Here is a 12573-nt window from a genome sequence, read left to right as displayed (position 1 = left end):
GACCTGTTATGTATAAAACATACCTCACAAAACTTTCATAACTGTTGTGAATACTGTTTGTGATGTGAAATAAGAAGTGAGGGGAAAAAACGGGAGAAAAACATCTGAATACAGCTTGAGGAAAATTAAACTGCAGAGAACTTGCATATACAGAAGTGATGTTTTTGGGGAAAACCTATGTATATATGTATATTCACATTTACTAACAGAGAAGTACTTAATTTTTTTAGCTTCATTAAAGAAAGGTTTTCCATTGTATTTCACCTTATATTTGCATATATTAAAGCCTATGGACATTATGCTGGGTAACAGCCATGTTTAACTTGTTAATATCTAATAGTTATGGCAGACTTTATTCTTCCTAAACGTTTAGTGTTTTTAAAGCATTACAGCAGCTGGGCAATCTCCACATTAACCTCTCAGCGAAGATGAAAATACTTATTTTCATGTTAATTAAATACAATACTATATTTAAAATGCCTTTAGAGGCCAGCAATGCTGAACCACTGGCACCAGCACCATGTTTGGCATTATCCAAGATCTGGGTTGACATCAATAAAAAGAAGCCGCTTTTGGAAATGAGTTTGGCATTAGACATCAAAAATATTTGCCATTAGTGTTTGAGGGTATGTTTAATATGACTTTTTCCTGAAATAAATCTGGATAGACAGCATAATGGAGATTCACAGAACTTGTCCAAAACCATAATGTAGCTGGAAGTTAAAAACATATTTGCCTATTCTCACTGACATAGTTTCTTAACTGACTTCTGTGGGAAACAATTCCAAGCCATGTGTTACTCATGGATTTTATTTCAGTCCTGAATGCCTGTCTGGGTCTTGCTGTCATGAGCCCCTAATTTTTTTGTTATAATTTATTATTGCATTTAATTAATTAATTAATTAATTCTGCATTATTTCTTAAATAGCAGAAACCTAAAAACTGAGACTGTGAAGAGGGACTTACTAATCAACACAGTGTTCCCTTGGCAGTGTGGCAAACTGCGGAGATGAAGTGTAAAGCTGAACACCAGGATGAAATAGAGAGCAGCATATTTTTGCATGGTGGACTACAAAGAGGGAGAAAGGGAAGAAGGGAGAGAGCTTTGCCTTCTTCGTAGAAGAGATTTTACAGTAATTATACAGAATGAATTTTAAAATGTGATAACTTTCAGCTGTAGAGGTCAACATCTTCCCATTTGGATGCTTGACTTCTCCTGGGTGGTGCGCTTCCAGGCAACCTGCTTGGGAAAAAGAGGTGACAGCCAACTCACTGCCTAATTGATTTAGGAACAGTGCCCAGGGAGACAGTCCAATTAAATTTACAAGCTGGCAATTAGCAGGAAAGGCCTCTAAATCCCTGTACTGAGAGCCTGCTTGCCTTGGTAAGAACATAAATGTGCTAAAGATAGCAAGGGGAAAGCTGTGCATTCTGGAAAGCTGGTGAGAAAACCTCACCAGGGAGGACTCAAGAAAAGCAAGGTAGAGGTGGGTAGAATGCCTCCTGCTCAACTCCATCCCACCAAATCAGGACAGAGATAATTTAGAGGGTTTTTCTTTTAAATGGCCAACATGCACAAAATCATCAAATAGCTGTTATAATTAGTGTTCTGGGGTACACTGTAACTATTAAACCTGTCATTGAACTTAATGCAGCTAATTATCTCAAAATGAATGATAACCTGTAAGCAGGTTTTTAAATAGTTTTTATGGATAACAGCAATAATCTGGATCAGCTCTTTTAAAACTACACAACTATAAGCCAATCCAACATCTTTTTGTTACTAACATCCTATTACATTAATTTAACTTTTTGCAGTGGCACACTTGGTTAAAATTTTTTAATTCAGTCTTTCAAATTTTTAGGTCTCTGGTAATTTTAGACAGTTTTTTGCCCACAAAAGTACATGTGTATCTCATTAAGTAAAGAAATTAAATAGATTTTAAAAATAACAACCCAGGTTGTTATTTTGAGTCTTTTGGCAATTTGTGTGGGTTTGGTTTTTTTATAAAAAAGGCTTCTTCCTAATCTCAATAGCTTTATACAAAAGAATCATTAAAAATACAGTTTTTAATCTACAGAAGTAATCCTGTTTTCTTGGACAGACAATGGGCAAAATGCTGAAGTTTTCCAGGATGGCTGTCTGCCCTGCTGAAACACTGGCTTGGGAGTCAGAGGGTCTAAGCATGATTGTTTTTTTAGCTCACACAATGGGCTTGCACCACTGTAACTTGCCTGACTTGAATGAAATGAATACAGTTCTCACTGATGAGCCACTGCAGGGGTTTTATTCTTAGTTCAGCCACTGTGTAACTCTTGGAAAGCCCTTTAGCTTTTCTTTACTGCTTCTTGTTTTTCTGTTTGTAAAAGGAAGTTAGTTGTGGTTTTACTCTTTTAAAGTCTCTTCACACCTAAAAAGAGAAGTGCTATATAAATTTTAAAATTAGCATTATTACTTCTTTTATTCACAACTCCTTGCAAATTAATTGAGAGAAAAAACTTCTCTGAAGGTTATGAAAATCATTCTTCTTCTGTGGAAAGTCTTCAAAGGAAAAAAAAAGGTGCAACTTCATATACCGAAGCCAGGAAGAACAGAATATTGGACAATATACATCACACATGCAAAAAAAAAAAAAAAAAATTTGGTAAAGAAAATAGCATTACTCTTCTATTATTAAATATAGCTTATTTTAACTTGTTAGGGTTATTACTACAGAATGAATACAATTCTTAAGATTATATACTACAGATTAAATTAATTTTCCAAAGGAAAATTTGTTATGCTTTATTAAAGTAGTGAAGAACATTATGGGATGCTGATCAGACAGCAGGTCAGGGTCTTGTTCTATGAACAGGAAAAGGTATAAAGTCATTGTGAAACATAAAGAACTCCTTGGTATCTTCAGATATCTTTGGAGCAATTTGCTTTTAAGGCTATGGTCTCATATACCTAAAATTAGGGTGTTCCCAACCTTGTGGGATACAGATATTTCTTTGACAGCTCAAGGTTCAACAGATGTGCTTAGTAACTTACCAAGTTTAAAGTGAAGCACTCCCAAGGGTCCTTTATCAAATCTAACCAACAAAAGATCATGAATATCCATGCTGTCAGGACTGGGAAATGCAACTGGAGGAGCAGCCCACTGGATCTGGATGAGGCTGGTGGACACATCACAGTGTTTACTGAATTGCAGAGTTCCCTCAGGTGAATATTCCTGTGCCAAGAGCTGAATTTTAATTGGGGACAGTGCCGTGTCAAAAAGCTGCAGCTCCCCTTGAGAGCTGCCAACCACCAGCAGGGCTCCAGAAGGGTGGTAGGTTATTTCAGCAGGGAGCAGCTCTGCCTGGGCCAACAGAGTCACTTGGCTGTAGGCTTCGTACAGAACTACTGAGGAGTCTTCACAGCCCAGCACCAGTTTGTCTTCTGTCACATCCCTGCAGCAGCTGATGGCTCTGGCTCGCAGGGGGACCCTGGTGACGGCGGCGCACTGGATTCGGTTCCTGACACACTTGTAGACGCAGCTGTCGGCCATGGGCTCCTTGGCTGCGGACACCGAGCGCTCCACAGTCAGCACCTGCTGGGGCTGGACAGAGCTGAACCTGGCATCCAGGGGCTCCCACTCCGTGCGGACGTAACTCAGCACCTGGCAAAAATCCAAAGCCTTTTGGTACTCATTTGTAGCGATTTACTCTTAAAAATTGACTGCTGCGAATGCGCTTTCCTGTGGGCAGTCACAAGTAGGCATTCTTGAAATGGAGCTCTGAAATATACTCTTTTAACATTTAAAAGATCAATTCATTTCATTAAAAAAAACCTCTGCAGTAGAGTTTGAACCATATTTGTTTGTCTTATTAACAGTTTAGCAGAACTGAAGATAAAAGAGGGAATGGTCAGTGATAAGACAAGAAAGGACTGATGTAAAAGAATAACTAATTATTCACAAGTGGCCTGGGGTAAAAATCCCAAAATTCTGGGAAAAATCTATAGTAAATTACTCTTAGCATCAAGCATAGAGGATTTTTGATCATTTGCTTTGGGCCATGGTAACAGAAAATATTAATCTTTAGTGGTAGAAACAATGGCATGTTAAAACAGCACCTACTATACATTGCCAGATGAGTAGGTGGTAGATGTTCTTGGGTGCCATACAGTTTTAGATGCAGAAATAATGAATTTGTGATAGCAGAAAAGCAGGGACCATTACAGGGTACTTGAAAGTTAAACGAATGGGAGGAAGAACACAAAGATAGAATGTGATAAAAAGACAGCAGCTAGCAAAGAGCAAGAATCCGCAGTGTGGAAACATGGGAAGTACCCTTAAGAGGTGGAAGCAGCAGAGGAGACCAGCGAAGGTTCATGTACTAATGATAAACAGGTTTGAACGAGAGGTGCTGTACAGGATTTGAGCAGGGAAACCGTGAGAGAAACAACAGCTGTAAATGAGTTACAGATGAGCTTATGAAAAGCTATTTCATAAAAAATAGACAGAAAACCTGTGGTTCTACAAGAGTGAGAGTAGTGGAAGCCAGTGAGAAACTTGCTGGTGTTTGTTCATGCAGAAATAAAGAGTGAAAGGAAAATGTGAACCTGAGCCGAACCCTTCTCTCATGTATACCCACAGTAATCTTCACATTGTAAATTAAAGCTGCTGACCTGCCACAACTTTTGGAAGCCCCTTGAATCCACATGGTATGAAAGCACAGAAAGGAATAAAAAATGTGATTAAAAGGTAGAGAGAGGATGAGGAAGGAAATCTAGACATTTCAGGGTGAAAACAGAAAGGCACACATAATGTTAGAGCAATTTAAATTTGATTTCCACAGATCACAAGACCAACTGAATACGCAATTTAGCCTTTCATCCTAAAGGAGAATAAGAAATTCAGATTTTTTTTTTTTGGCATACTACCCATTACTTCTAAAGTAACTGATAAATTTATAAACAAGCTTTTTGGGACGTTGATAAGACTGATTAGGATCTTTTGTTCTGACAGTTTACTTATTTTGTCCGCAAAAGGGTTTCTCAATCAAAAGAAAGAAAAAAGGGATTATGGCAATGCTCTGGCTAGAAACCAAATGACAGTTAGTACAAAAATCTTTGCTACTTTTAGATGAGTAGCTAGGGACATGCAAAGAACGACTTAATGCAAAAGCACCTGATGCAGAAGCCAATGCATTTAACCTGTGAAAACCACATCAACCAATCTCAACAGAGATCCATGAAAATATGTGTCAAAGAGGAAATAAAAGATTACATTACTTTTCTAGTCTGAAAAACACTTTCTCACCTCAACCATTCCCTCACCAATGGCTTAGCCTCTGCAACAAGTCATTTTATGCCCACAAAACCTTGCAATGGTTACTGTGTAGATGTTAGAACTGCTGAAGTGTGTTTATTAGGTGTTAAATTGCATGGCAAGGAAACTCCCAAAAGAGGTTATTGTGGACACAGGATTACTGTGACCACAGAGTCCTCTAACCCCAAATAAAGACAAAGTGAAGTGTTACTGTTTGTTCTGCAGTTTTCCCTGGGAGTATGTATAGAGACCAGGCAGCTCCTTTCAAATGTGTGAAACAGAAATCTTGCCCAAGCAAGTCTTCAAAGCTTCCATAACTTCAGTGAAATGAGCCTTGAGGCTTTCTTGGACTCACTTTTCTGTCTTCCTCTGGGAAGTTTCAATGTACTGCATTATTCTGCTACATATTTTGACCCCAAACCAGTATTTTTTTCTGGACAACTCTTCAAAAGCTCCAAGAAAGTCATGAAGATCCACAAAATAATCAGGCCTATGAGAGATGAGAGCCTGAAAGCTCTCATCAAATTAAATTCAATTCTAAAGAGAGACTGGCCTTGAAGGTTAAGGCAATAGACAAGAAAATATGTGAAACATGGATTTTACAACTCCATGGGAGTGACTGGAGGAAACCAGCAATGGAAATAGTCACAGAAAAATAAATGTTGCCATATGATTCTTTGAGAGTCAGCAAGTAGACTGCAACCAATTCATCATTTTGTCCTACCTTCTTAGAGCAAAAGTGGGACAAAATGATGATCACTACCTAGAATTTTACTTCAAAGGAAGTAAAATCTTCCATATTGGAAGATTAATGTAATGAGTCTTGAGATGAGAAGCTTCCTAGCTTCACATAGTTTTGAGAGCAAATCCTTGAAATGAAGTCTAGGATAGGTCTGGTTGCTGTATATAACACAATTCTTAACCAGGAAAAAGTTCCTGCAAGGAGAGAAACTCTCTGTTGAGAGTTTCAAAACATAAGGTTTGGCATAATGTTTAAACACATAAGGCTTAAAGGAAACCTTTCTAGACATTGCTGTTCAAATTCTGGCTGGAAACAAGAGAAACATTTCTCCCCAAATTGGAACAGATAAGCTGCTTCTCATGCATCAGTGGCCTCATGTGCCTCTTGCAGGAAGAGAAGCAAGCCGAGAGACCCCTTTGTTCTGCCTTCCAGTGCTGCTGAATGTATCTGGTATTCAGCACTCTGAAGGGGAAAAATGAATATTCTCTTCCATCTGAGAGGGAAGATTTGGGTTTCTCTGTCAGAAATTAGTTTTATTATTCATTCTCATGCCACTAACTGAAGAATTAAAGCAGAGAGACACACAACTACAGAAACATTAATAATGCTTTTGAAAGTTAAGGCTAATAATCAAAACTTTTTTTTTTTTTTTCCCAAGAAGATGGTACTCTGTCAATTGTTTTCCTATCTGGTAAGTAGACACATGGTAGTAAATGTAGTGCATATAGTGCTTTAGCTTTCCATTTAAAGGAATCCACTGAGATTCCTTCCTGATGAGAAGCAGTTCTCTGGAACCCTAAAAGGTGACATTAAATCATTTAACAAAACATTTCTTTTGGAATGGGAAAGCAAAAGCAGGAGGAGTTTCCTCAGCAGTGGGTAGAACAACTGTCAGATTTGTGGGGGAGGGGACAGGGCAGTGGGTCTGAAAAGACAGAGCTGTAATATCACAAGGCAGGGTGTACAGTCCATTCAATGGTCAATGATTCCCAAAAATCTTGGCCTAAGCACTTAGCCTTGGATTTCAAGAAAAGACTTCTGGAATTATTTTGTATGAAGTAAAACCAATTAATTTCTTTAAAATAAATACCTTAATTAAAAAATTTAAAAGTTTTATGACACGAATGCTACAAAAATACAGTACAGGCATTTAAATATTGTCCATGTAATTTATACATATTTTCTTTATTAATGTAGCAGTCATGCACCACTACTGCACATTTATATTGTTTTCCCCTTACAGTACTGCCTTGGACTCTGCTTCAGTTCATCAGCAGGATAAGGGATGCTATACGTGCCAGGTTCCCAAATCCTAGAGCCAGGAATCATAACAATCCAAGTAAAGGAATCTGTTAATCTTTGTAAATAAGAGGCCTGCTATGCTATTTAAAACACTCTCTTTCATTTTATGTTTGAGAGAAATAATAGTGCTAGCTTGTGTGGGCAGTATCACTCTTCTCAGTGAAATTTTTTGAACACTTAAAATTGAAGTATTTTGCATAGAGTGCTGGGAAAGGATAAAGTCCACATAGCAAAACAAGTAAGAGTTTAACCAGTAGCTCTTAAGCAGAAAATTGGCTTACCAGGCAGATGAAAAAAAGAAAATAAAAGAAACAGAGAAACAAGCTTGCTGTGACTGAACTGTGTGTCTTTCAGATGAGAAAAGAATGTTTGATTTATTTTACGGATGTTAAAAAAGTGCTTATTTAATTTCACACAGTGAGGTTCCAAATAGCAACAAACATTTTAATTAGAAATGTAAAGTGGGAAGTGTGGTGCACACCAGAGTAAAATTGTTTTAAATATGGCCTAGTGAAGTTGAAAGGGAAAAAAACCACCTTATTTTAAAACATTTCTGAATAAAAATGAAAAGCTCCTACTCTAGGTTACTTATTTGGCTTCATTGTATCTACAGACCTACATGCAATCTTATTATTTAGATCTCCAGTCAACACTTATTCTTATTTTCTTTCAAAATTTATCATCATCATCTTCATCCTGTATTATTCATTGAACTTCTAACCCAATGTGACACTGAGGATTTCACATTCTTTGCTGTATGTGTGTGAGAGGTATTTCAGCCATTCAGACACACAGGGTAGATGTTTTTCTGAGCACTCCAGTAACTGTAGGACAGCTCACACAGAAAAGATCTGCTGTGCTTATTTCACAAATCCGAGGCACAATATGAAAGCAATAACTATTAAATATTATCTCTTGGGAGAAAGAAAAATAATATTCTCTCTCAGGGAAATTATTTTTTCCACAAGATTGAAGTATAATTTCAGTCATTCCCACTAGCACTAAACGGAGTGAAAATAAGAATGGTGAAGACAAATGCAAAGTGCTACAGTAACTGTGCCCTGGCATCAGCATCCCCTGTTAATTTGTGTTTGCAGAATAAAGTTCATGTTGATTTTAACACAACTTTCTCCCAAAGCATTTAATCCAAAGATGACTTCACATCAGATCCTATTCATTCATAGCAAATTGTCTGAAATAATTTCTGGAAGGTTCCTCTTCTGGTTTTGAAATCAAAACACCAGCATTATCCTCACAGAGACACAATTTAAATAACATTCTTTGATCGTTGGTACTTTAAGGTTAAAAAAACCCAACAAACCCCAAACAAAATAAACCAAACGAACATCCAATAATTAAATAAATAAATTAGAGAATGGGTGAGTTTACTGGAGGAAACCCATGCATACAGGAAAGCAGACAAAGGTCCAACAGACAAACCCTCCTGCAGCAACATGCATTGCACACTGAAGCAAGGTCACATGCTACAGAGAAAAGCACCTTCATTTCTTCAAGGGACAATTCTTCACCAAATCTTACAGCATTCAGCACAGTAAACACTGATCTCATTAAAAAAAATCAGTAAAATAAGTCAAGATTTGTGAGGAAAAAGTTATTTCTGTTTGTAGAGTGGTTACCTGTAGCCTTAATAGTAGTAAATGCTAAAAATAAAAAGCCACGTGGCAAAATTCAAATCAAATTTCCAGTATGTTTAAAAAGTGAAATGTATTTCCTTCCTTGGATTGAGAAGCTGCTGAAGTACACTATGCCCCAAACACTCCTCGTGCAGTGTGAATCATCCCAACACAGAACGTGCAGTTACAGGTGATGATCATGATGAGGGCTTGAGCTGTCTCATCCCAGAGCTATTCCTGTCCTCATCCTAATAAGCACTCTTCTGGTGGGCAGCCAGGATCACTCAGGAAATTCTTTCAGGCAGGAAGCAGTACCATATAAGTGCCCATTTGCCTTTGCTCTGCCCCAGCAGCAGGAGTGGCAGCAGCTGGCAGGTTGTTTTGTGGTTTCTGTAAGTCAGCACTGAGGTGATGGCTGCGGTGAGCACCCACTCATTTCCTTGGGCTTGGTTTCATAAACCAAACATGCCAAACAGCTCTTTATGGTCACGTTGTTCGGCAATTTCTGTTTTTCTCCTGATTCTAGATAATAATGCTATTTTATCCAGTTGATGCTACTATTTTCAAGGAAAATGTTGGTGGTATTACTTTACTACACTTGATTTTGATAAATGCTCTAAACTGAGTAAGTTCACACTTCTAATTCTTATATTGATAATAGTCTTTCACTGGGAGTAAATTAATATTACTGGTCAAATATGATAAATATGGATTTACTTTCATGAATAACAATGGCATGTCCAGTTCTTTTTTCAAATCTATACCTGAGGAATACTACAAATGGCAAGGGATTAGAGGAAAAGAAAGGCAAGTAAGCATGATTACAGAACCACTGCCTTTTTGTGGTATCTGACCTAGAGAGTAACTGTTTACAAGCTGTCTAGAAATGGTAAGTATGCTTTTTTCACATATAAGCTATCAAATGTCCTTCAGAAGTTAAAGATGTTAAGTTTCTCTTCAAGACTGTAGGGGAAAAATGCACCTCAGTTAAATGTAGACTGGGGGCTGATGCTAATTCTAGAACTTCTGGGTTATGATATTCTCCCATCCATGCACAGGAATTTAATCCCTGCCCATAAGCAACTCTATAGAAATCAAACAAAAGACCTCAGCAAACAGCACCACGGGTGACTCATCATGGACACATAGGCTAAGTGTACAGGCAGAGTGACCTGAGCTTCCAGAGCATCCAAGAGCTGAATACATGGAACAGCCTAACTGACAAACAGCAAGACAGTTTGTTACTCATATATGACTTAGCTTTCTATTGCCCTGTCATAGTGCTTGGTATTTTATTGATGAATACAGGAAGAGAAATTTCATCTGAAGATCTAAGAATTAAAACAGAAAAGTACAGGGAAAGAATCAGAAAATGGAAAGCAACTGAACAGTCAAATTTGGCAGTGCTGCTTTTAAAAATAAGTTTCTTATATTTCTGTTACAATATGGGCCAAATTAAAATTATTATGACCTTAAGCCTAAAGCCTCAGAGAATGTTTATTATCACTATTGTGTAAAACACCAGTGAAGTGCTTGAGACTATACCAGAGTTTAAACCAGAAAAGGATAAAACAAGGTGTATTGAAAGATGCAGGGGAATGCTGTGACTTGGAAATCTCCCTTAAAACATATTAAATGAAACTCAAGAGAGCTTTTAACTGATAGGGTGGTTTCTGTTAATTTCTTAAAAGAAAACAGTCTCTAAAAACCGTCTCAGGAAACAGACTGCAAACTGCTATGGTGGCAATAGGGAGATTTCTGGAAGACATGGGAAAGAATAAAATAGGCACGGGAATGTTGCTCTCCAAAACCATGGTAAAAAATAAGGTCTGAAATGTTAGTAGGATGAAGTTTCATAATAACTGGCACAGAGCTGGAAAAGCTTACAAAGAACAGCCTCACATTTTAGCTCCCAGAGTAATTTTTTCTATGTGATTTGGCATAGCTGCAGGGGGAATGGAGAACTGCAGGTGTAGATCAGGCAGAGGAGAGAGATGAGTCAAAGATGACCGTAAGTGGAGAGAGGTCAATTGAAAAGAAGTAAAGAAGGCAGAGCTGGAGGTAATTTAAACTTCAATTCTACAGTGACTAATGACAGAAATAAGAAAAGGAAAGCTGTCTCAGCTACCTTTTCTCTTCACTTTCAATAGGTAGAAAATCCCAAGGGAAAAGAATCTCACTTAAATTAATATTAGTTATCAAAGTAATAGTTTCAAGACATTAAAACATTTACATCTTCCCTAATTAAAGAGAGGAGGATGCTATTTGTAAAAGTAGCTTATTCTTAAATGTTACTTAGGGGTTTTCCCTACAGGGAAATAGTCTGTAATAGCTAATCCAGAACAACTATTCCACAGCTGATCCTTGAGTTTGTGCTCTTCTCCCACAGTCAGTGCCTTTTTAGTCCATATTAGAAGTGGGTAGAGATAAACTGAAAACAAAATTCCAAATAGAGAAGCATCTATACAAGATGTTTGTCCAGAAAAGCTTTTATATTTTAAATTCAGACTCCAGATCTTTCAGAGTATGCTCAGATAGCTTCATTTTAATATTTCTACCTAACCAAACAAATTGGATTCAAATATTCTTAAACAGATGAAACAAAAATTAAATAATTGAAATGAAAACATCTGCCTATAAATGTAAGCTAAGCAGGTGTCAGGAGGGGGGGTCAACTTGTAGCTTTGTCTTAACTCACAGCTTACATTCCCACCTGTAGATGGTGTGTTTTAACTTTCCCTTTGAGAAAAATATCAGTCCCTCATTTGACCAATACTCATAACAAAAATTTAACCACCATCTGGGCATAGTTAATATTTTATGAAAAACACTTGAAAGAGATGCAAATTGTCTATCAGTTAACATTGCAGACAATGTAAAATAATTGCAACAGACATACATGCAACAGTTACAATTGCTAATTCATTTTGGAGTTTTCTAGTGGAACTCTGACACTTCTGTTTTCAGTTTTAGCAGCACAAAGCTGTTTCATGATAAAGACCTAATTTCCTGGCTACATTTCTCAGGTTTGATGTGAAAATAGTAAACAAAGTAAATAAGGTGCTTTTCTGTTAAATAACAAACCTTTGTTTTTACTATTAGAATGGCTGATTTTCCTGTCTTCTGTTTTAATCATATCTGTTCTTTATATCTACTCGAATATGCATTTAAGAGGAATAGCTCTTTCTTCAGCAAATTCAAAAAAATAATGTAACAAGACAGTTCATCACTTTACCTCCAATTTGCCATGTGCACAGCCTAATAGCAATAGGTTGGCTCTGTCCCTCTGACAGGAAATAGGAGACCAAGGCCATGCTCCATCACTGGTTGCTGACCACCAGCAAATGACCAGATCTTGCATACAGTTTATTGCCAGGTGACGTTTCATCCTTCTACCTTCTGGTCCAAGTATATCAACATAAGAAATCTGAGGGAAGAAAAAAATGCAGGAAATATTGGAGGTGATAAAATAGCATGGTAGGAGCAAATGGGAGGAATTACTTTGGATGTATGAGAAAGAATGTATATATACACAGAGCTCTGCGTACATATATCTTCATAGAGGCTGTCTGTAAACGTGAAAAATATCTCCTCAGAC

General features: G+C 37.3%; 1 protein-coding gene across 1 annotated transcript in view; it reads right to left on the bottom strand.

Moving 5' to 3' along the window:
• Positions 1-12573, bottom strand: part of LOC121358534 (WD repeat containing planar cell polarity effector) — a 146851-nt gene that overhangs the window by 66607 nt on the left and 67671 nt on the right. Inside the window, exons 10-11 of the mRNA XM_041476774.1 lie at positions 12211-12402; positions 3035-3644 (exon numbers count right to left, since the gene is read on the bottom strand). Coding sequence (XP_041332708.1) covers positions 3035-3644; positions 12211-12402 — 802 coding nt within the window. The remainder of the gene's footprint in view (positions 1-3034; positions 3645-12210; positions 12403-12573) is intronic.

This window comes from Pyrgilauda ruficollis, unplaced genomic scaffold (genome assembly GCF_017590135.1).
Source record: "Pyrgilauda ruficollis isolate IOZ18807 unplaced genomic scaffold, ASM1759013v1 scaffold4, whole genome shotgun sequence".
Classification (NCBI taxonomy): Eukaryota; Metazoa; Chordata; class Aves; order Passeriformes; family Passeridae; genus Pyrgilauda; species Pyrgilauda ruficollis.
This window is presented reverse-complemented; position numbering and strand designations above follow the sequence as displayed.